Source organism: Miscanthus floridulus, chromosome 18 (genome assembly GCF_019320115.1).
Source record: "Miscanthus floridulus cultivar M001 chromosome 18, ASM1932011v1, whole genome shotgun sequence".
Classification (NCBI taxonomy): domain Eukaryota; kingdom Viridiplantae; phylum Streptophyta; class Magnoliopsida; order Poales; family Poaceae; genus Miscanthus; species Miscanthus floridulus.
The window spans coordinates 80,245,729-80,270,714 of NC_089597.1; the positions used below are offsets into that span (position 1 = coordinate 80,245,729).

Genomic DNA, 24,986 nt, shown 5'->3' on the forward strand with positions numbered 1-24,986 from the left:
AAATGGATTACATTTTTCTCATAGATAGACTTGCTGAAGTTTGAAAAATGTTTGACTAATCTGATCATCGTATCATTGAAGACCACTGAAATGAATTATAGCGAAACACTGCAAGTTATCTCTCTGGCCAATTTGACTTTGCCACCACACCCTCAGGAATGCATTGTCAGTGGTCACAACACCCGAGATTGATAGCCATAAGAAGCTTACAGCTAGATAGCAGGCTTTGTAATAATGTGTCTGTTATTTTAAAGCACCAGTCCGTTCTCAGGCTCCTTAAACTGCTGGAGCAGGCAAGAGGCTCCTTAAGCTGCTGAGCAGGCAAGAGCAAGTCCTTAACCCCCATGAAGGATCTGTTAAAAGGATAGCAAATTAGCACCCTCGAGTCTCCTCATGTTTCCATGTATGATCATATCGATGCAACTAAAAATTATTGATCAATTTAAAATGGTATACTGCTCATAATATAAATTGCCTTATAAAGTAACACATTTTGTGCCAATAAAAATGGAAACTCATGCACTAAACTTTGAACAAGAGCATCAGGACTTCACTAAAAGATAAATTATTGGATCAAAAGATTTATTTTAGAGATCTAGCAACAACAAATAGTTTTTATTCATGAGAACCGCAGAATTGTTTAGCTGATAAAACTCCTGAGCATTCAATCTGTCAACAATGCTACCATAAATGTGCAGTACTACTCAGAGAATATCGACTTTTAAGACTACCCAGGATAACAAGATGACTGGAGGATCTTACACTGATGCCTTGTTTAGATTGCAAGTTTTTTCACTCTCTCTCCATCACATCAAATCTTTGGACATATGCATGGAGTATTAAATGTAGATAAAAAAAATAACTAATTACACAGTTTGATTGTAAATTACGAGACGAATCTTTTGAGCCTAGTTAGGTCATGATTGGACAATAATTGTCAAATACAAACGAAAGTGCTACAGTGCCAAATACTGATTCCTAACCTCAATCTAAACAAGGCCTGATAAGAGATTGTTAAGATTTCAAAGTTCCTTAGGACATGTCAGATGCATTGATGCCCACAGTCCTTGTTAGCAGTTTTTTTTTTCTGAAGTGCCTGAAATTGGAAATCTCTTGCATTGTGCTCATAGATTCTTGTGCGAACAATTAATAAATATAGAGGAAACTGATAAATCTAATTGTGCTAAAATCAACCAAATTGATCAAATAGTTAACAGATGCAGGGGCATTGAAGTTCACCTTCAGCATCCATACGGCGGCCAGGGCAGCGGCCAGCCGGTGGACGGCTGCAGCGCGGCGGGCAGCGGCAACCACACGCTGCACTGCCTCTGCCCGGTCATCCTGGGTGACGTGAACAAGGTGCTTGCGAAGCCTGTCGATCCGTGCGCATGATGTACCTCCCCATCGCGTGCTTTCTCCACCAGCAGTACGAACGATCTTTCATTCGCCTCACCGGTCTCGAAGACTCGAATCTTACCATGTCTCTTGAATTGGGCAGCTCACCCTCCCATTTTGGAATATCATTTGCCTTCTCAAAATATGCTGCATTTGTGCCAGTGCCAATTATTACACCAGCGACAACATCTTTGTCGTAGTACCTTGCTCCAGCCAGAGTCCCAACAGCATCATTAATTTGTTTCATCACAAGATCTGTTGAAACCACAAGTTGCTTATAGAAGACTGACAGAGTATAAAAAATCTGTGGACACTCACCAATGCAGCTACATGCATGTCCAGACCATGCTTCTCCATAGCTGTTTGCAGATCAGCCACCATATCTTCACCTACCTAATTCCATAGAAACCTCAATTTGGCAGAAGGTTTTCATCAATAAGAAAACATTCAGTGCATACAATTGATCCAATAAAACATACGGAGTAGTTACTAAAAATAGCTTCAGGATAAAAATCACTATGACCATAAATGGAGCAGCAATACAGGATCTTTGAGAAGCTGCAGTTAACATAACCTTTTATGCTGCAGCTGACATAAATTACTGTACAGTTGAATAATCCTTTTATCCTATCAGACATAGAATATTGCATATTTGCATATGATGACAAATGTGTTCCCTAAGTATATCACGCTCAAATCCACTCATATAAATTACCAAAAAAATAAGACAAAATAAACATGTTGATATGCTATATCCTCTCAATAATAGTGATGATGAGCATGGGAGAAAACACATCATGGCTTCCTAGAAAACACTGATTCCTGAACGAGGTCTGCAAACATTCTGTTATTGTTAGGACTACCAAACAAGCATCAGAACGCGAAATCATCCTCTGATCAAACAAACAAAGCAAGAAAGACAAGTTCAGAAGCACAAACCATCTCCGCTGCCACCTCGCGCAGCATCGACGGCGGCGTCTCACACTACTCACGGAGGTCGGCCACCACCTGCTCTGCCATTGCCAGCGCGGCTGCCGCCATGGCCCCAACCCCCGAGGACTGGGGACACCGATCAGCAGGAGACGGAAAAACAAACAAAAAGGATGGATCTTCGGAGGAGTCGAGAGCCATGTGCGCACTCCTTGAATTCGTCATTGCAGGCCAGTCTCCACCTCATGCAATGGCTGGAAAAAATCAGAAAGGCACGAAACATGAAAGTCTCGGATAGAATTGCACCAAATTTGGCATCAAATCAACAGCGTAGCTTCTTCAGCCAACTTACAGTTATGAAAACCAAGAAAAAATTGTCTGCAGTTTTGATAGAAGAAATGTAAGCATACCATTTCAGCTTGAATTATTATCTTCAAATTTCTACCAGCTGTGAAGCACACATTCTGCGCTGCTCTCATCAATGCCAAAATCACACAGGATGCATGTCTGCACGGCCTCCTATGCCGGAAGGAATGAAATCACATGGATATGGTGGATGAGAGCGTCTGGGAGCTCACATGTGCATTATCTGGAGCCCACCACCCATACCTTCTTGTTATGGGGCATTCCATTGAACAGGCAGCAAGCGCTCATCCCTGCACAAAAAGACTACAATTATGCAAAAACACAAATGCGCTCAAGATAGAGATAGAGATTACCCGGTATTTGTAACACCCCAAAATTTGCCACTTTTGAAAATAGAGTTAAAATGATTTATTTGTAAATTATTGTGCACATGAAAACATAGAAAATAAAAATTTTCATTAATTTAAAATTTATCATAAGCTAGAAACGTGTTTGTTGCATTCATGCCGGTCGCACCTCGTGTTTCTATGTATAAAATGTATGTTTTTTTATACGTTTAGAAGACAAATATCTATCTCTAGGAATTTTCCAGCTTCTTTCTGGAATTTAATCCCTACCTCCTTCACATTAATCTTTATGTTTCAAGTTCCCAACAATATTTTTATGAGCTCCAAATATCTTATTTGGGTTCATCATGTTTCAAAGTGTCTCTGGAAATTTTCCCCCAATTTTCAGAGGTCTCGGAGTATTTTTCGTGGCTTAAATATCAATTCTGGACTTTTCTAAAATTATTTTATCCACGAAATTAATTAATTCTAAAAATAATTAATTTCTCATTTTTCCCAACGCTCAAAGCCCATATGCAATAATCCTAATAAATCATAAAGGCCCATGTATTTATTTACTAATGGGCTTTAATGATTATTTAGGCCCATCAGTAAATGTAAAGGGTGCAACATCAATTAGTACCATATCGCTAGTTGACGTAGATGTGGAGAGTTTTTCTTCCTATATATATCTACCACCCCTTGGGCAAAGCACACCAAAACTACCATAATGGGAGCCCCTAGTTTGGGAAATCTCTCATGTAGTAAATTATATTTTTCTCCTCTTTCTCTTGCCGTTGCCGTCGTCGTCGTCATCGCCGCTGTCCGTGCCGCCGATGAGCCATCCGCTGTGCCAAGCTCCGCGTCGCCTTCGCTTGCTCTGCGTCGCCGCAATCCTTCGCAGTAAGTTCGCCATCTCCTCCTCTATCCTTCCGTGTCTTCTCCATCGAAAACCATGCACCATAGGGTCATTTTTGAGTTTTGCCGCCGAGCTCCGTCGCCGGCCATGGTGCGTCGTCATGATTTTCCCTGTTCCGTCCGGCCACTATCGCCTCTTCCACCGTCGATCCAATCTCGGCCGCTCGCATTTGATCCGACGACCGATATTCATCCATACACCTTCGTGTGGGAATTTTGCAAAAGAGCCCCCGATGTTTTCTGAAATCAACCCACAGACCATAGCGCAATCACAGATCACGTTTTCTTCATTCGGAAAGCGTAGTTTCTTCGGTTTAGATCCAAAATACACTTTCACTTATTTACAGATTTGCCACTAATTTTGTTTTAGCCATAACTTCTCCGTTTTAACTCCGATTTGACCCGTTCAACTTACGTTAGGTTCGTAATTTCATAATCTATACGTTCATACTATTATTAGAAAAGCTTTCAACTTTTAAAAATGCGAGGTTAAATTTAATCTATTACTTTAATAAAGGAAATCTTGTTTAAATCATATCTTCTACGTTTTAATTCTGTTTTAGTCCATTCAAGTTGCGTTAGATTCATAGCAACAAGATCTACGTGTTAGTAATAGTGGTTACCATGTCACTATTTCTAAAATTTCATGGTTTAAACTCTAATTTGAATAATACTTATGCAATTGGGTTTTATAAATAAAATATGATTTATTTTACTTTAGTATTATAATTCAAACTTAAATTTGACTTAAATTATATTATCTATACAATATCTTATATATGTTTTTATATAAATAAAACACATGAAGCTAATAGTTTTATGAACAGATCTCTCGGTAGTTGTATCTTTTTAACCGTAGCTCCGATTAGTGTGTCTTTCGCGTCTGTGTGTTCGTAGCGATACGTAGAATCGTATTTCAAACTCTTTCACTTATTTTTCTATGATTGATGTACTATTTTAATTTAGATCTATTGTTTGCTTTGTGTATGATTTGTATGGATGCTTGTGTGGTGCTTTATGATTAAGTCCAGTCGATGAGATATGCGTGGTGATCAAGAAAAAGAAGAAGAACATTAAAGATTAAAACTTATCGAAGGATCGATGTTCAAGGCAAGTATAGCATGTTGTCCTATACACTTTTAATCATTTAATTCATACTGCATGTGTCTACCTTGACTGTCATTAAGGAATTCCTAATACTTTGTACCTCGTGCCTTTGTTACCTTTGGGGTATTGCATTGGTAGTATGATGCTAGTGCTCAACTACAACCATGATCTTGTAACTTGACTAATGGAATATGCAATAAACACTAAAAGATGCTTTTTAGCAACATGGAACAAGGGGGCTAGAGCATTGGGCTATTTTATGGTGCTCTAGATTCCTCTCCCTAAGAACTTATCTGTAAGTAATTATTTGGGACTTATAGTACAGCTGTGAGGGCTACATGGCTCTGACTTTAGCTTAGTATGAGGACCTTTTCTAGCTTGTTAATGATTACCTTTATTGGCGTAAGAATGGCTTACCGAATCGGATATAGTGCGGCCTCTGTCCCCATGTGTATAGATTACGTGTCAATATGCCATCAGGAATGTGGGCTCTACATCTGTTTGCCAAGTGAATCTAATGACCCTAACTTGTTAGATGAACTTTTGAAAGGCTGCATGGTCAACCCTGCCGACCTTCCTTGGTAGTGGGTCAAGAGGCTGATCACCTCAGACGAAAGGGTAAATCACGACTCGCAGTGAAAGTGTACAACCTCTGCAGAGTGTAAAATTGGTATATTAGCCGTGCTCGCGGTCACAAGCGGCCTTGGAACCCTTACTGAATAGATGATGAACACTAATGATATGGATGATGAAGATGCTCACTAATGGTTAATTATTTATGCTATTCATTATTCATGTTTACCTGATCATGTGTTTACATGGGTTTGTGGATAAACTTGTTGCTACTCAATTGCTAAAATTATGACAATTAAAAGCTAATCGCAGCAAACTAGTGTTCGCCTTTTGAGCCTCATGAACCCCATGTTATATTTATTGAGTACGACATGTACTTACACTTGCTTTATTTTCAATTATTTAGATAAAAATCTCGGATGGGTACTAGATTGCTAGTGTTTGGAGGAATTAGGCTTGTGATCAACCAGTCAGTTATCCCTATGGATTTGGAGTCTTCGCCTGAAGATCGGAGTTGTCTTTCTATTGTCTATACTCTGAGGTTATAATCTTTATACTAATACGCTATATATTTAAGCATTGTCTATTGATATTACCTTTATTTGTAGCTATATGTGAAAATTGACTTCCTGGACTTACATATGGTGCGTATTTGGTTTTGTTCTTAAAATCGGGTGCTACAGTATTAGGGTTGGGGGAGGGGCTGTCCGATGGACTCATCCACTGGTCCATGTTGTTTGAGACGGGGCTAGAGGAGAAACGTGAGCAATGCAACGCCCGAGCTCGAGCGGCCCCTCCCACGTCGGATCTAGGGGACCCACGCCGCAGCCGCCTCTCCCTTGAGGGGCTCAGTGGGGAGCGATTGGCATTGGGAGAAGGCAGTGGGGGAGTGATTGGCGTCGCCCGACAGCCGGGTACCGCTCGCACACGTCCCCCTTTTCTAAGGGAGCCGCGCAGACGGCGTCGACTGAATGTCGGGGTCTTCTTCTTCTCCGTCCCGACGGCAGCGGTGCTGGTGGCGCCAACGGTGGCGCGCATGTGGAGGCCCACGAGGTCGGGTGCGAGGGATCTGGCTACGGCAATGTGAGGACGATGGTTGGCGACGGCGACGCGAGGGTGAGGGCGACGGCGGCACGAGGATGAGGGGGAGGGCGAGGGGACCGGGGGCTGGGACGACGACAGGGTTGCATGGTGGGGTGGGGTGGGGAGGTGATTGCGGCTTTCCGCTTGCGCGTTGACGGGAGTGGGGGTGGGGGGATTGCGGCTTTCCGTTTGCGCGCGGACGGGAGGCGGGGATCGCAAGGCGGACCGACGGACGACCCCAAGCAGAGTCGCACGAAAAAATTATCTTACTTGTATTCTTTTTAAATTGTAGGAGAAAATTGTAGGAGATTATATACTATTAGTAAACATGTTAAGTGTTGTAACGGGACATATAATTTATTGTGCGGTTCTTATATCAAATATGCTGACAATTTCTTATTGGATTTAATTGAGTTGATCCAACACTAAATTAAATAAAGTCCTAGACCTATAATAAATACTAGTGGAATAATGGATTAATCACATATGGAAAGAATAGTATCCAACTTAAATAGGTTTGAGCGACCAATCTGTAACACGAGGTGTGAAGCAAACAAAAGTTTTGTAGCTCCAAACTAAAAACGAGATTGATTCTATCTATACAAACATCATGACCTATGTGCTTCCATCTAGATATTCCTACCACATTATGCTTCATAATTTATTGTACTAAAACTTAATTAAACATATTAAACGAAGGGTACATGCATGCATATGTGCAACAGGGTGTGCTACTTTGAAATTTTATTCAGGGCAGAGGACTAGTGCCCACTACAGCATGTTGATGCTTCACCTGTGTAGTCCAATCGGTCAACATTGATTAATTATAAAAGATAACCAGAGCTTCTATTGGCAAATAAACACCAAAATAAGTCCAAAAAGATTCAAACAAAATTTCAACCTAGGCACCATAAGATAGAGCATAAGTTTCCGAGCTAAAATAAATTTCCTCAACAAGGTTTTAGATTTTTAATTGCATTATTTTTTGTGTAAAAATATATTTGGATGACATTTTGAAAATTTATTTTTTATGAATTTTAGATATTTTTTATAAAAATATTTCTAGGTTGATTTACCTTCTTAAACTTTCAACTTAATCCAACTTAGCCCATTTAACGTGGCGCCACATCAGCAAAACCACCATTAAAATCATTCATTGTGTAAAAATGAACGATTTTTAAAAGTTGAGAGGGAGGCGTTAAAAAACTAGTTTTATAGATCAGGGAGGAAAATCAGAGATCCAAAATAGTTGAGAGAGGTAAATTAGACTTTTCTAGAAAAGACAATATTTTCTTGTTTTTTCTGATTTACAAAAATATAGTATGTCTTGTAAATAAATTCCAAAAAAATATGCCAAAGTAATCTTCCTGGTGGACGAAAAATATGTATATTGTTTAAACGTGATTGCTTCAGGTCTATTGTGTGAGCATCCTCCTACCTTACTTCGGCATGGAGGTCAAGCATCTTCATAGATAATTTGATGCTTTTTTCTACTAGCTCTCAAAGTTTCTTTGTTCAATCGGTGTTGTTGATCATCAATCATGAAGTGTATGAATTATTTTTTTAGTACAACTCCAGATATTGCATAAAACTGGCGAATCGAAGAAACCACTGCCTTATCTAATTCATTCATCGAACAAATGCTCAAAGCCTTGAAATATGGCAAACAGAGGGTGAGGGTGTATAGGTAAAGCTCACACTAACCAAGAAGCTTATGATTAGCTAGCCACTCTTCTAGGTTGATAACCGTTGTAGATACTTTTTCTTGAGTTATGGTCCAAAACTTTTTGCTAGTTCCTTCTTCCTTATTCTTCTAACGAAACTAATTCTCAAACTGACAAATTTTGATTTTTCTTAACCTCTTAGAGCTATAACATTTAAAAGTGATCGGAATTCCTTGAGGTTCTCTTTCTCTTATTGACCCTTGGAGGAAGTCTCTCATCTTCCAAACTTTCTGCAGATTCCCTGACCATGTCTGATCTTGAAACAATCGATCCTGGCATCACTAGATCTTTTGAGGATTGACCTTAGGCCTAACTCAAAGGGCTTGGCCTTGAGTAAATCTACCCAACTGACCTGCCATTGATCACAGAATACCAAGCTGCAATAGGTCACAAGAGAGTTAGGATTTTACATAAGCACATAATTCTAGAGAAAAGCAAACCTATAAGCGAAGCAGCACAGGTAAGAGCTATGACGCATTATAAGAGAGGCACTATAGCATTGTTCTGCAACACTACTTCAGCAGTACTTTTCAGCGAACGAACAGTGTTTTTCTCTCACAACAAATCAGCATAAACATCAGCATAAGCTAAAATTCGGCGAAACGTACATGACCACATATGTTGAATAAAGACATGCGAAATGTATTCAAGTGATATGCAACATAAAATTTCAACCTAATCGTTGAATTGGATAGGAAGATGTTGAATTTAGGTGATTTATCAAGAGAGAGGAATGAAATGCCAAGCAAGGAGAATTTCAACCCCAGATTGTGCAATAAGGAATCTAGTTCATAATCTCATCTTAACACTACGTAGAGCACCCATAAAAAGCATCCTAGTCATGGTTTTGAAGGAAAAATGAAGAAACTTTTACACAAATTGATGAAATTTACAAAAGATAGGGTCTTAGGATTTTGGAATTTGAGCCAAGCTTATGTGCCATGAACAAGCTCACAAAGAGCGTGTACTCTTGGTGAGTTTGTTCGCAACGTGGCACGTGCTCTAATCCTGACAGCTTGTTCGTTACGAGTCAAGAGCATGGTTTTCGAAGCATGTAAAGATAAAAGATTTTGATTCCAACCTGTTGGAGGTCTAATTTTCTCATGTTACCCTTAAAATTAATTTAGAGAGTTATCTTTTCAACTCATATAGATGCTCTAATTGGAAACAAAAATGGCCACACGCCGCTCGTTGACTTCACCTTAGACTTTCAGGTTGGGCCGTCTCGAGATGTTCCTCGTTCCCTCCATCAACGAAATAAGCCCGAGATAGACAAACACGCGGGCACCCGGCCCACCATGACAGGAACCACCCAAACAAACGAAGTGGAGGATACAGCCCATCTGTTCACGCGAGAACCCTTCCCCATTTCCTCGCTTCTTCCCAGACTAAAACCCCAGGCCTCGCCAGTCGCCGCCGGCCGCCGAAACCACGCGCCACCCCGCGATGGCTCACCTCCGGCTCCTCTTCTCCTACTCGCGGCGCCACCCGCAGCACCACCGCCTGCTCTCTCTCTTCCACTTCTCCTCCGACGCCAACTCCAGCTCCGCCTCCTCGCCGCCGCCGCCGCCCATCAAGCCCGTCTCCTACACGCCGAAGCCGCAGCAGCAGGCCCCGCCCGAGGAGTCCGCCGCCCCGCTAACCCCGGACGCTGGCCCCAGGGACCAATCCCCACTGCCACGACGGCCGCAGCCGCCGATGTCGCCGCGGGAGTGGACGCAGCAGGATATGCGGTACGTGAAGGACGCGGCGCCGGCGATCTCGCCCGTCTCGTACCCGTCCAGGGTCGCGCCGCTGCCGGAGGACCGTCCGGTCGGCGGGGAGGCGGAGGCGGTGCAGCACGAGGGGCTGCGGGGGGAGGCGGAGCGGATCCAGATGGACGCGGCGCGGGCCACCAGGAGCATCTTTGGGATGCCGCTCGAGGAGGAGCAGCTGCCGTACCCGACGATTATACCGATCGTCAAGCGGCCGCAGAAGGTCGCCATTGATCTCGTCGACGCCATCCGCCTAGTCAAGGTCTGTTGTGATTTTGATTTATCTCCACAAAAGTAGTGTCCATAATGTTGGCTTGAGAAGGGGATGCCCTCTGACTTTGTTTCATTTTATCGTGCTAAGAACTGGAATTAGAAAACGATGAATTGTGTGAATTCTGTAATGGCAGAACTAGGTTTCTGATTGCAGCGCTAGCTTATATTTTCACATAAATAACAGATGCAACTTTTGTTTGATTGCAGTCAAATAGGACGTGTCTCATGCATTTCAGATGCTGCCATGGTTGTTAAAATCGTGACTAGGCCATAGAATCACATGGCTTTACGAAACCACTTTGATAAAAAAAAAATGACTCATATATGATAGTCTCTGTAGAGTTGCTCTCCAAGTAGTAAAACCCATTAGAATCATGCTCCAGATTGATCCTCGTGTTGCGATATCACCTGCACCTAGGAGCTATGTGGTGTGCTCACATGCTCCAAGGAGCACACATTTGCTGTTGCGGTGCTGACTGCCTGAGATAATTTCCGAGGAAACAAACAAGGAGAAAAATTTTCTAGATTTTACATTGTCCATGATTCTGATCCTACCATCGAGTCTCCAATTTAGTCTAGAATCTTTGATTTTGACAACACTGGATGCTGCACTGGGTGAATGAAACCTGAACTACAATGTTTGGAGTCATATGATTTGTGCTACTGACCCACCGCAGTCAGTTGGATTGACTTTCTTGACCCCAGTTAAACATGGTAATGGTCCGAAAACCAACCCGTATCCAGACCAAACTCTTCCAGAATTAAATGTCAGCCCACCCCGCTCCGTGCTATTTTCCCTTTCTCCAAAACTAAACTGAATCAGACTACAAGCATTTGTCAAACTGAACCAGTCCATACCATTCTCCAAACCATGGTTCTAAGCCAAAGCTAGTCCATTTATCTCAGCTCGGTTCCCAAGTACCAACTGAAATAATCGCTGAACTATTTTATCCTATGGAGGCTGGTCCACCAGGTGAAACAGTGAAACACTTTCCTCTTGCTTTCTTCTCTACCGCACGTCCGCACCTTTCCGTGGTTCTTCAGTTCTTCTCTTTCCCTTTCCCTGTTACTTGCTGCTAGGAGCAGGAGCTAGAGCCAGCAGCGCCGGCGAGCTCTTCACCGGCAAGCTCCGTGCCGGAGACGCAGCAGCGCCGGCGAGCTCCCCACCGGGAAGCTCCGTGCCGGAGACGCAGCAGCGCCGGTGAGCTCCACACCGGCAAGCTCCGCGCCGGAGACGCACCCACTAGCTCGCGTCGGCGATCTCCACAATCGCATGAACTAGTGATGCTTGGTGGAGATGTCCTCCGTGGACCTGTACTACTCCCCGTAGGTCTTGAGGGCTCTTGTGCTGCCCCGGTGAACGAGTCTTGAGCTTGCTGCAGCTTGCCATGCCCAATAGCACTGCAGCCCAGCAGCCCTGCGCTCTACGAGGTCAAGAGCACGTCGTTGCAGGCAGCAGCGAGGACGGACACGCGGCACAGTCCGGTATGGGCAGGAGACGTCGGTGATGACCGCCCTGGCACCCAGGCGGCGGCGCGGTCCGGGCAGGCGGCGGCGTCTTGATCCGGTGATGTTGGCAGCAGCAGCATAGGGTGGATTGGTGCCCCGGTGCCAGAGATTGGCGACAGCGAGGCCCTGGTGGCGGTGTCGTGGGACTGTGCAGGCGGTGGCAGCATCGAGGCCATGCGTTTCCATTGGATCAAGCTTATTAGCTGAACCATGGTTTGCAATCGTTTGCTACCCAAAAATCAGAAACTAATTCCAAACCCAACTAATCTATTATAACTACTGCCCCAAACCGAACCAGCCCATTTGACATTACAACCCATTCCCACCCAAACCATACAGGCCTAATAAGAAACCGAACCTGGAAATCTGGTTTTACACCAAACCATTACCAGGTTTAACCCCAGTATTGTGATTATGCATGGATGCTTTCTGATTTAACATAATAATATATCCCATGGCCCAAATGCCTGACATGTACTTTTGGGTTGCATATGATCGAAGATGATCTGGAAGTTTCAAATGCCAACTGCTCTCAAGTTTATTGCCAGCATAGCTTGTGATTTATTGTGCTTGAAGTCTGCTATGGTGGATGGTTCACACCTGTAACAAGTTTGGGAGCTTCCATTATGTAACTGGAAGGCTTGAATGTCAGCATGCAAGTAGAATAATGGTCTGTAGTTTTATTTTATGAAGCTAATTTGCAATTAGCACCTTTTGAGAATGGTGTCACTTCCAATACCAGAGGACCATGTAATAGTGCTTTTGAGAATAGTGATAGACTGATAGTTTTGACAGATGCCGGCCTTCTTTTTCTTCCTGAAAGTTTTTTTTTTCTTTTGTGAGGAGGCTATACTTCAAGCTTTCAGATTGAGTGAAGACAGACATATTTCTTTTCTTCTTTGTATAGATTCTCTTGCTTAGCTGTTTGGTTCTTTAGGCTCCCTCTGCTGGCTTTGTTCATAGTTGTGGCTCTTCTTTTTTGTACAGTTTCTTCTTCTTTTTTTGATAAAAGCTCTAACAGTGAGGGTGTCCCCTGTTGTATTTCCCGCTAAAAAAAGAATAGTGATAGTTTTGTTACTTAAACATATGGTGGCCCAACTGCAGAACTTAATCACTTCTTAGCCTCCAATATTGTAACCTCTTCAACTTTCTATATCTTCTAATTTATAGGATAAGTAGTGGGTTCTGAAGAAAATGTGGGTTTGCATGGGTCGTGGTAATTATGACTCTGAAAAATGTAGTCAATAGCTTGACACTATTTTTTTTCTCCATTTTGTTCTTGCTTTATCATGATACTGGACTTGAATGTGGCATGGCATCTTTCCTATTTTCTTCTTTTTTCTTGGGTCAATGATTGAATCTCAATTTGTTCACTTTCTGCTTTCTAGACCAGTGCAAACGAGAAGAAGCGGAATTTTGTTGAAACTGTTGAAGCTCATGTGATATTAGGTGTTGATCCACGTCGTGGTGACCAGGTATGCTATGCTTCTTTCTCAATTACGTAGATGCATTTATTATTTCCTTCTGAGTTCTATTGCATGCTACTCCCTCCGTTCTCTTTTATTTGATGTTATTGATCTTTTGCTCTCTCCAAGATCAAAATTTGACTATTATTTTTATAACTTTGAAATATTAAGTATTAATTAAACTACAACATTATAAAATGTACTGTTGAAGTCCTATCTAGTTATGCATTTCTTGTGCAGCCTTGATAGTTAACATATCGAAAATTTAGTTTTATGAAGTTTGACTGCATGGAAACATCAAATAAGGAATTTTTGGACTTTTATTCTTAAAGATGTTCTTGGACGCAGCCACTTAGAGTGTGAGATCCTTGACCTTTAGTTTTGTGTGTCTTTAAACTTGACAAATTGTTCTTGTTAGGCCCAAATATAAGCTATTTGACAGGTAAAAAAGGTAATGTGTTCATGAGCCATGGGGCTTGGCAAGTAAAGAGATTAGGGGTTCCCTGTAATGCTCCCACTTTGTTACTTGGTGTAAATAAATGACATAATTAAGCTAATCCAAAATATTTGATACAACAAATTCAAGCTATTTAGAATGAGTTAATGACGCCCGAACAAATTTGTGGACCTCTGTTGCAGTTTTCTCTTAATTGTACTTTAAGATTTATTTCAACTCAGCTGTTGTGGCACTTGTGATTTTCAGTCATGCCCATGTACTCACAAAATCCTGAGAAATTTATTCTACTACTCGTTAGTTGTCAACAAATTAATGATGCACGGAGAACTATTTTGAGGTAATGTAGCAATAACAAAAATGGACAATACCTCTTCGCTCCACCATACTTTCTGTGAGTCACGAGTCTTTGAAGACAGAGTAGAAGCCACAAAAATGAAGAATATTGCTAATGTCACTTTGTGAACTTATGATTTTGCTATTTCCCTTGTGGCATGTATCACAGATGCACAATAAATGTTATCAGTTATCACAAACCCTCTGGTACAGAAGTCTAGAAGCTTTAAGAAATGCTAAGCAATTATGCTTTACCAGTGCCTCAGCAGTTCAGTAGCCATGACGATGTAGTGATCAGATGGTCTGGTTTTGATTGATTGGTTATTGGAAACTTATCATCTGACGTACTGACTGTACTTCTATCTGGGTTACAGATGGTTCGCGGCGCCTTAACATTGCCTCATGGCACTGGCAAGGTATGATGGTATATTTTTTAATACTAGTTTCTTATGGTACTTTATAATGAGTTTTTTTGTTTACTTCACTCTTTAAGACTGTTAGGGTAGCAGTATTTGCTGAAGGTCCTTCAGCAGACGAAGCTAGAGCTGCTGGAGCAGATGTAGTTGGTGGTGACGAGTTGATTGAGGAGATCCGCACAGGTACTTTATTTCCTTCTGTTGTTTCTTAAGCTTCCTTCAGTCCTTCACTTTCCATCTACATGAACGTTTTCTTGTGTATTATGTGTTGCATATTTGAGGAATAATTCCAAGAAGTTGAAGAATACATTTTTTATTCAGTTATCACTCATTCACTCGTCTTTGTCTCTTTCATTTCAATCAGTGATCCTTTAGTTTCCAGCATCAATATTTGATATTGTTTGATTGATCTATTATTTCCACCTATATGCGTATAGGAGGAGGCAAACTAAGCTTTGACAAGTGCATAGCAACCCCAATGTTCATGCCCCGACTTTCAAAGGTAGCGCAATAGCGTATTGAACTTATTAACATTAATTTGTTTCTGAATGACATAAGTTAACATCATGGTTGTTTTTCCTTTTCAGGTTGCTAGGATATTGGGTCCACGTGGTTTGATGCCTAATCCTAAGGTAAGAATGTTCTCTAGTTTTATTGGAGAATCATGCTCAACGTTCTGCTGTTACTCTGTTAGTGACAATTGTTGTATGTAGCTAGGGTCTGTGACGAATGATGTCTCTGGTGCGGTCAAAGCGGCAAAATCAGGCCGTGTTGATTTCAAAATAGATAAAACTGCTATAGTGCATGTTGGCCTTGGGAAGGTATGGAAGATCAGCATTACTGCAAATAGTCCTAGTGATATTACCATTATATTGGCTAGCCAGGCAATTGCAAACTTTTTCATTTACTGTCTCATATTATTATTGTTTGTGTTATTTGCAGGTGAACTTTACTGAGGAGAGTTTACGTGAAAATATAGGTGCTTTTGTGCATGCACTTTTACTTGCTAAGCCAGTGGGCTTAAAGAAAAGTAAGTAATGCACTGACACTATTTATGGAAACATTCTGTTGTACATTTGACCTTATAGCAAACATTAGTCATAATTTGTGAACTCCTGACATGATTGCTAAACAGTTCTTATGTGTTATGTTGAGTGCAACACTGAGAAAACTGCCAGTTTTCTTTTGACTCAATGTCAGATGCTGTCTTGTTTCCTTTAAAGCTCTCCCTTTTAGCTCAAGAGAAGATATTGTACAATAGTCTTGAATACTTTAGGCATGATTATTGTGTAGTTCTTGTTAGTACTCCCTCTGTTCCAAAATGTGTCATTTTATTGTCCTAAATCTAACTTCTCTAACGTACACCAATATCTACACTCCACCATCGAATTAGTTTCATTAAATCCACCATGAAATAGTCTTGATAGTGCGAAATGCATGTATTTGGTATTGTAGATGTTAATATGATTTTGAGTAAAAGGCACCAAAGCCCATTAACTTTAGAGGGTTTTTTGGTTCCCTAAACTTTTTAAATGGTTCACCGGAGGTCCATATACCTTTGTTTGGCCCTTAGATCCGATGTGGCATGTCCAGGTGTTTGCTATTGCCGCGCTTCCCATCCCTATTCCACTCGCGTGCATCTCTCCCTCCCTCATGTCATGCTCGCTCACGGGCCGTGCACTCATGCCACACGCCAACTCCGTCTTCTCTCTCTCTCAATCTCTCTCATGTGGCCCTTGCCCTTGTGTTGCACGCCGGCCGGCACGCTCGTGCCACACACCAGCCCCATATGCTCGCGGTCATCCGCTAGCCCTGTGCTCTTGCGCTTGCTTGTTGCCCACGTGCTCTTGCCACATGTTGCCCCTAGCCATGGCCCCCAGTCCGTTGCCGACGTCCTACTCTGCACAATGGTCCTGCGAGTTGTCATCGTGGAAGCTGCCTGCCAGTGCTGTTAGCGTCACTGGGATCATGCCCTCTTCCCAGTCATTCCCCACGCATCTAGCTGGCACGCAGAAGGTCACCAATAAGCTGGCGCTTTGCCTCCCAAGTGAGGTCAAAACACGCCATGCAATAATGTCGCCGTGGCCATCTTCGGTGACTTCATGACGATGCTGGCAGGCAAGGCGCTGTTTTATGGGTACAATGGCTCCCCTAGGTACAGTGGCCAACTGCCAAAGGCCGAGCCACACCATGGTAGGGTTGCAAAGTTGCTTTGATGGCGGGTCTCCATCGTGGTGTAGCATGGGGACAGTGGGGTAGTGAGTATGGGGCATGAGGGGTGCTGCGGCGCCACGTAGCTAGCGCGGCCCGCCATGTTTGCGGTGGCTGGCAGGGGCGGTGTGCGGCCGGTGCCGTGCAGGGGTCCTTGCCGTCGGTGGTGTTAGCGGAGTGTTATGAGCGTTCTGTTCTTGGAGGCGCATGCCATCAGCGAGATGGCCGGGCTGGAGAGGTCGATGACAAGTGGGTGTCCGTCTTTGAGCGGCACTGTGACCTTGGGCTTGCCGCCGCCACCGGCTGTTGTGCATGCATCGTGACCTTGGGCTTGCCGCCGCCACCGGCTGTTGTGCATGCTGACAACAACGTCGAGTTGCAGAGTGTGACGAGGTGGGGCAGTGACCAACGAGCATAGGAGCGGAGGTGGCAAGCACGAATGCAAGTATGGGGTTTGTGGCCAGCCGACTGTAGAGCTGCGGGGATGGCATGAGGGGTGGCGGCCATTCGCGTGGCTGGCACGGTCATATTCTGCTCGCATGACCTGCTTGACGAAATGCCTCAGCCTGGAGTTGCCTAGTGAGCATGCCATGTCATCGTTGGACCTAGACATGCCATGTCGGTTCTATGGGCAAAACGAAGGATAGGCCTCCGGTGAACCACTTAAAAAGTGTAGGGTCCCAAAAATGCTATGGACCTAGATGACACCTCAAAAATTAATGGACCTCTGATGCATTTTACTCAAAAATTAAACTTGGTCAGAGCTTGGCTTACAACAAAACTAAAATGACCTACATTTTGGAGCATTTATACCTCCTACATGGAATTTCAGTACCAGTTCTGTCAAAATAGTTGCTTTGCTCTCTCTACTTTACTCCCTTTGATTCCAAATATAAGTTGTTTTTAGCCTTAACAACTTTTTTTCCAAATGTCAGTTTTAGAGCTTCTGTGCATATTTAACATTTTCTTCCTTCTTTGCCCTACTTAAATGAATGAGTCATCTTTCCCAAGAAATAAATGAATGGCACTAAGGTCATATCTACTTCCTGATCCTTGTGCACAAGTCTAAAACAACCTGCATTTGGAATCAGATGGAGTAGTTGTGCATTTAGTGCAAAAGTGTGATATCTATATATATGTTTGCGGCACAAGGTCTTCAGAAACTAGACTTTCAATACAACTGTCCTTGGACTGGATGAATCCTTGTAGTGTCAAATGTGTTTTCATGGTTGTGTGATTTGGATAGTAAACATGTCACCTTTTCTCTGTAAATGGATATCTACACATTTTAATAATTCACTGTCATTCGATAATTGTGATAAAGAGCTATGAAGTCCAAGCTGTTAACATTCTCCCTTTCTTGCAGCTTCAAAATATGTAGGATATGTGAAGAAGTTCACACTGAGTAGCACAGTAAGTTATCTTCTCTTTACTGTGAAGGCAGACCATACTTCAACATGCATTTTTTACATTCCATAGGGATGCCATGAAATACATAACACAAACAAATAAATTGCTGAGATCTTTAACTAGATTTTTTTTTGTTTTCTTTTGGTTGCCTGTCGTCATTGCTAGGTACTTCGTGCATGTGCTAAACAAACCACACATGTACATAGTTTTCTTGAGGATGTGTACTTCTCAATCATCCGTACTAATGGAAGTTTGTTATGATTGAGTGTGCATGAAAAATGGAAGTTTGTTAGGAATGTTAATGAAGCAATCAGGTTGCACTGGACTCATGGGCTCATGGCATGGTCAAGTACTCTATTGAACAGAGTGGATATATGTTTGTAAGTCAAAATTACACAGTTCAGTAAGGTGAAGAGAAAACTTGATATAATGTTGCTAATGGTTGGTATCAAAGTTGCTAAGTTGAAATGGTGTAAAGTTAGTGGTCTGTACTCTGTACATGGAAATATCTCCTTAGTGACTGCAACCAAGCCTCGAAGTACCAGTGCAGTTGATCAAAATGAAGTGTACAGAGAGAGGTCTTATTAACTGCTATGATATGATTTGCAACAGCTATTCCTAGCACGTAGCCTTGTCTTCTACAATCTTTTCAAAACTAGTGAAGAATGGCAAAACATTTCTTGGGCTAGACATTCTTTGACCTAAAGCTGACATTGGAAGCATGCTCATTAGCAGGCTTCGCTCCAGATGTTGCATGTTATTGATTTGTTATCTTTGATTTCCGTGCAGACTTTTTTAGTGCAATAAACCCTGCTGACCTGTGTTGAACTTAAATTGTTCATATATTTTACTTAATGGAGTAACTTATCGCAGATGGGACATGGATTTCCTGTTACCATACCATCACTATCGGTGGCCGCCGATCATTATAACAAGGTGCAAGTCAGCTAAGTCAATACAATAAAGCATCGAATGTAGCTTTCTTTCTCCAATTGTGGCGGCCTGCAGATGGCGGCTTGTTTGGCAGTGGAGCGTAACCGATAACCAGGTTGAGATTTGGATGGCTGACTGTTTTGCTGTTGGGGATAATAACTTTGTGGACAAGGATCATTCAGCAAACATTATCGCCTATAAGTTTATTTTGTCCTTGGGTCACTGCGATTTTGAGATTGCTGTTGCTGGTCCACTTGTGTCATCCAGAGTCTCCTCATTTGTTGTACGAAATGTAATATTGAATTTGTTACTAAAAAGGGCATTCTTATTTTTGATAAGAAATGAAGTATTGAACCATGCTTCGAGTAAAAGAATCTGGAATGTACACCCGCAAGCGAGAATGAACTAACTAGCACAATGCACTGGAGATATTGTTCAGTTTTTATTGGCTTCCTTTTAGAGTTATGTTTGAGGAATATGTTTTTTTAGCTGAATGTTGTTGGATTCGTCATCTTATCGAAAAAACATGTGTATCTTATGTTTCTGGCTCATCTGGAATCTGCGTCAAAAGATTTTGACCGTTCTATTGGCTGATGTGCTGCCTTTTAAAGCTGATGGCTACAGGTCTGTCTGGTTTTCGCTGATGGCTACAGGTCATTTCCCATCTGATGATACATGGATTTGTGGTTGGAACAGAAACGTTCGGCATTGGCTTGCGGAATCGAAGAGGGGCGGATTTATTAGTACTGCTATAGCAATGATGTGTCCATTTTCCACCTATACTAAATACGTAATACAATTGTCGCCCAATTTATACTTGAACCGCCTGATACGAGTTGTTTACTTCGTGTCTCTTTGTTCTTGGGAAGAACCTCCCAACTCACACCCCTCTTGGTACGTGATGAATGAGAGCTAGCACCTTCTAGTCAGATTTCTTGTCAAAAAGTTCCAAAACTTACTGAACAAACAAGCGATTTCTAAATCCTTACGGCTCTCATTTAGTCCCATCATTTACCAAGCATAAGTCATCTTTATTTAGGACATGGCACAATGAGAATGCATTGAATTGTGAATAATTTTATCCAACTTCATTGGGTTTGTAATGCCTAGACCCAAATTTTGCTTAAAACTTGACAATCCTTGAGATGCAATCTAGATGCTAAATTTGTCACATCCCTTTTATTGTATATATTTTTTATGAGACACATTATAGCTATAGACACTCGTATACAAACACGCAACCCATCCCTATGAATGGACGCGCACACACACTCTACCCCTATGAGCATCTCTGAAAGACTAGATTGTATCCACAAATCACGAGATTGATAAAGTCACACCATAGGTGCCTCACTATCGACAAGGCTTGAAATAATAGCGTCATTCAATCTCTATAACTAAAAAAATAACATCGTAGGAAAATACAAGCACCCGAGTCAAATTGAGGATCTAAACCTAACCTAACCTAATCCAGGTGGAAAGATTTCTCCACAAGGAACCTTACTAGCTAAGCTAGGCTCAATTCTCCTCTTTTATTATAGTTTGAAAGTGCAATTTGATGGTACCTCCTATCATAAATTAAAAAAGGCTCTTTGCTTAATGCATGTAGAGTGACTAGTGAGGGAGGTGATATATTTGGACAGATGGGTCGGCTCATTCTCCATGTGAAGGGTTGGTGCTCTGAGAATGTGCAGCACAGACAGGTCAAACCCATTGTCGTGTGTACTAGGAGCAGCTGGAGCTATGCACTACCTCATAGTATGAACAAAACTAGACCCACGTTGCTATAGATGTATGCAACTCCTATTGAAAAACAATTTGCTAAATGTCAGTTCTTCCCATGTGGGATTATAGATTGCTAAGTGCATAGTATCTAGCTTCAGTACAGATTCTTGCTTTACTCGAAAAGGTAGTAAACGGCTAAGCCTCTAATTAAGGTGATATGTTCTCTTCGTGCTTGTAGATTATTGCGCGATTACAATGGAGGTCACATATTGTTGTTCTTCCTATATACTACTCCCTCAATTTTAAATTATAAGATGTTTTGGCTTTTCTAGATATATTGGTTTTATTATGTATCTAGACACATAGCAAAAAAAAAGTGCATTTAGAAAAGTTAAAACGTCTTATAATTTGAAATGGGGATGGGGTGGGGGGCGTGTATCTTTGGATATTCTCTATTTTCAAGTAACGACTAATAATACTCCAGCTTGATAGATATGTCTTGCATAAGGAGAAATTACAAAATCTTTATATATCATTTGAATATTAAGGTTCCACCCCCCCCCCCCCCCCTTAAACGTTTTGTTGTAAATCAAATGCACACTCTTAGTCAACTTTGTTGCAAAAACTATTCCACTGTTTATTTTATTTTATTTTTGCCAATGTGAAGCTACTATAGGCTATGCTAGCTAAGCATGGCTTGCTCCAGTAGTGCTTTAATTTAATTATGCTTATATTGTTCATCATGTTTCCACGGAGAAATTTTGCAAATAGCTAAAGACAAAGTAACCACTCTTAAGTTTTCAACAGTGATTTTTTGGAAGCTATAAACAATAATGTTGGGTTTTATCTAACTTAGATAAAGACTACATCCAGCCTATTCGCTTGGTCGTATTTGGCTTATAAGCCATGGCTTATCAGCCAACGAACAATATTTTTCTCTCACACCAAACCAGCCAACGGTACTTTTAGTCATGCCTTATAAGCCAAACAAGCCCAAACGAACATGGCGATCAGCGGCTCCACATTAGAAAAAAACTGTTAGAACGGATTTACGAATGTGTGTTGCGGTGGTTTTTGCAAAATATGGAGTAGGAGTGGGCTTTTGCAACAAAACTATAGGCGGTCTTTGTAATATTTCATTTGAAGAAATGCTACTTAACTGGGCGCTCTCACTTTCTCCACTTGTATTATTTTTCTAATGTACCGAAAATCATAAGTTGAGCTTTGTTTCTAAATTACTCTCTCCATTCTGTTTTGTAAGGCACAACTTGACATGACATGATCTCCTAAATTACACTTTAATCATCTATATATGTTATTACTTATAAACTTATGATAACTAGATAGCAGATTTAATTACAATTCTAGCCATATCAAATTTATGTTATAATAGTTAAAGATTGTTAGTCAAATTGTTGTTAAATATTTTGAAGTTTGAATCTTAATGTGTGTGTGTCTTGTAAAAGAGAACGGAGATAGTAAGGGTTATATATGAATTTGGTACTTACAGGTATCAGATTACATAATACTATCTAGTATTATAAACGTAGTGATATGATGTCTCTTGGTAGCATTTCAAAGATGATAAAAAGAAGTCTCAAGAGATACTATTGATATCCATTTTGGTCAAAGTTAATTCAAAACTAATTCGCCGGAATAATAATTTTTTAATTTAAAAATAGAGTAGAAGATAATTGCGAAGTTCACATCAACGTGTATTCTATCACGCATTCAATGGCTAAACAATGGAAAGAATAATTGCACAGTCATCGCAGCTCCATGGAGAGTAACGCATTGACACTATACACACATACAGCTAGCATGACAAGTACGTACCTCCATATGGTGAGAAAACTGCACACGAACTACCAACATCGATCTTCTCATGGAACGAAAGTGAGGTGCACTTTCGATACATCGCACTGCAGCGAAGCGTGCACAAAATATGCTATGGGATGAGAGGGATCGGAGGAACAAGCAGACGAACTGGAAATTAATACGTATGCAAATGTCTATATACTATTATTAGCCTAGCGATGAAAACGGCCGAAATATATCCCGTACCAAATCGCATCATTTTATGCGCTTAACCCGCTCGAATTCGTATTTTCCGATAAATTCGAATTCGGTGCGAAATACCGAATGCCAAATTCGAAAACAGGATGAAAACGGTTTAGACGTTTTCCGACCGTTTTCTAATTTTTATTCAGAATATCTCGTTTTCTAAATACGATTTAAACTGTTTTTGGCCCATTAGGCACAGGTCACACAACCTAATCTACACAGGCACACAGCCCATCCCAATCAGAACCCTACTCCTCCACTCCCGTACGTCTCCTCCCTGCTGGTTGACTCCCTCTCCTTATCAACGCAACCGCGACGGCGACGCGACTCACGCGAGTTGCAACTCTGCGACCGCGCCTCCAGGGCTCCACTCGACCCCGCCGGCCGCCCGCGTCCTCGATCACCCGCGAGTCGCTGCAGTGTACTGTGTACAGTATACCACTTCCTCGTCCCGTCCTGTATGTAATTTGCTTAGGTTTTCTCCGCGTGTCTCCATCGCGTATAATTCAACAGGTACTTGCTGTGGAGAATGTCAGCGGAATTGGGTTCATCCATCAGTCTGGCTCTTCTCCTTGAGTCGACGTGATGCATATGGGGGCAGCGCTATAGCTTATGGGCTAGCTACTAGGCGCGGCGGCGCTGGCACGTACGGCTGCTGCTGGTGACCGGCCGGCCGGCCGGAATCACCGCCGCAGCTTCATATATCATATGTTGAATTACTAACCCCTTGAGCTAGCTAGCCATGCAGAGCTGCTGGTACTGTACTAACAACTATGGAAGCGTGCTGAGTTTGTAGACAGGCGCCCGCGTTGAATAATGCATGCGTACAACTGTAGTAGCTAGATTGATATATACTCCGTATGCTCGTTCGTTCTGTGAGAATTACAGGTGCAGATCGTACTATATATATGTGTGCGCGCATCTTGCATCGTCGTCGTCTTTGAATTTGCGTTTGCGTGTGACAGATTGTCAAATATGGGGCAAGGGCAAATCGGGATGAAAGAATAAAGCCGTAGATGGCTACGTTGTTATGCACTTGGTTGTACGGGTCGGTATTTCGTATTGAACTTTCGTATACCGACCATGTTCAACATATATAATTCCGCTCGAATTGGTTTGTTTTCGAAATTCTTGATATTCTGTAAGTTCGTGTTCATTTTTCATGTCCGGCTTTACCGCTTTCGTTTTTGTTTTTGTATTGAAATGTAGAAGTAGAAAACGGTTGAGGGGTTTTCTGACCGTTTTCATCCCTAACCTCCATTGATAGCACGTAGTATGCAGAGTCGCCGGTTAATAATTAATTCATTCCGGAAGAAATGGAAAGGCAATGACATGATTACATTCATTTTTTCCACACTTTCCACACTTTCCACTATCAAAGTCAGGTCTCTCTGTGCTCTTACGCAATTTTCCTACCACATACATTTTTTTTTAAGAAAAAGGTCCTACCACATACATACATATATGTGGCGTTTGGCCTTTGTCAGAATTATTTACGGAGTTTTCTTATCTTATTAATTTGCTGGTAAACACTGTGAACGCTGCGAGGTTTATTGCATACATATCATACTACTAGCTCCTCTATGGGAGAGGCTCTGCTGAGTTCTTAAACTGGTCGCCAATGGCGTGTGGTTTCCTGACTCCGGGCTCGTTACACAGTCAGGTCGCTCGTGCCTACATGGAAGGCAGCAACATCACTCTCCGGCGGCCGGCGGCCGGTCTTTGTTGACGCTAGCTGCTGCTGCTGCTGCTTGGCCACCAGCTAACACGCACGCATCACCCATGACCATGATGCCATGATGGGATGGGGTTGCTAGGTCGGCTAGGTGTAGTGGCGAAGCTAGAGCAAATGGGTGGGGGTGCACAACTTTATCATAAATATAGTGACACATATGATGTTCAAACAAATAGCATGACTAACTCATAATTTTTAACATCAAAATTCAATATGCAGTAGTGGCAATGTGATTTTGGTCAAAACATAAGTAAATTGGTAGGGCCAGGGCAATAACA

General features: G+C 41.9%; 1 protein-coding gene across 1 annotated transcript; it reads left to right on the forward strand.

Annotated features, from left to right (window-relative positions):
• The first annotated feature begins 9,791 nt into the window (after positions 1 to 9,791).
• Positions 9,792 to 19,724, forward strand: LOC136521022 (uncharacterized). Its single transcript, XM_066514742.1, has 10 exons — positions 9,792 to 10,438; positions 13,347 to 13,433; positions 14,589 to 14,630; positions 14,708 to 14,813; positions 15,068 to 15,132; positions 15,218 to 15,262; positions 15,344 to 15,451; positions 15,573 to 15,660; positions 18,208 to 18,254; positions 19,125 to 19,724. Exons 1-10 carry the CDS (start codon positions 9,869 to 9,871, stop codon positions 19,200 to 19,202), a joined length of 1,236 nt encoding a protein of 411 aa, XP_066370839.1. The 5' UTR covers positions 9,792 to 9,868; the 3' UTR covers positions 19,203 to 19,724.
• The last annotated feature ends 5,262 nt before the right edge of the window (positions 19,725 to 24,986 follow it).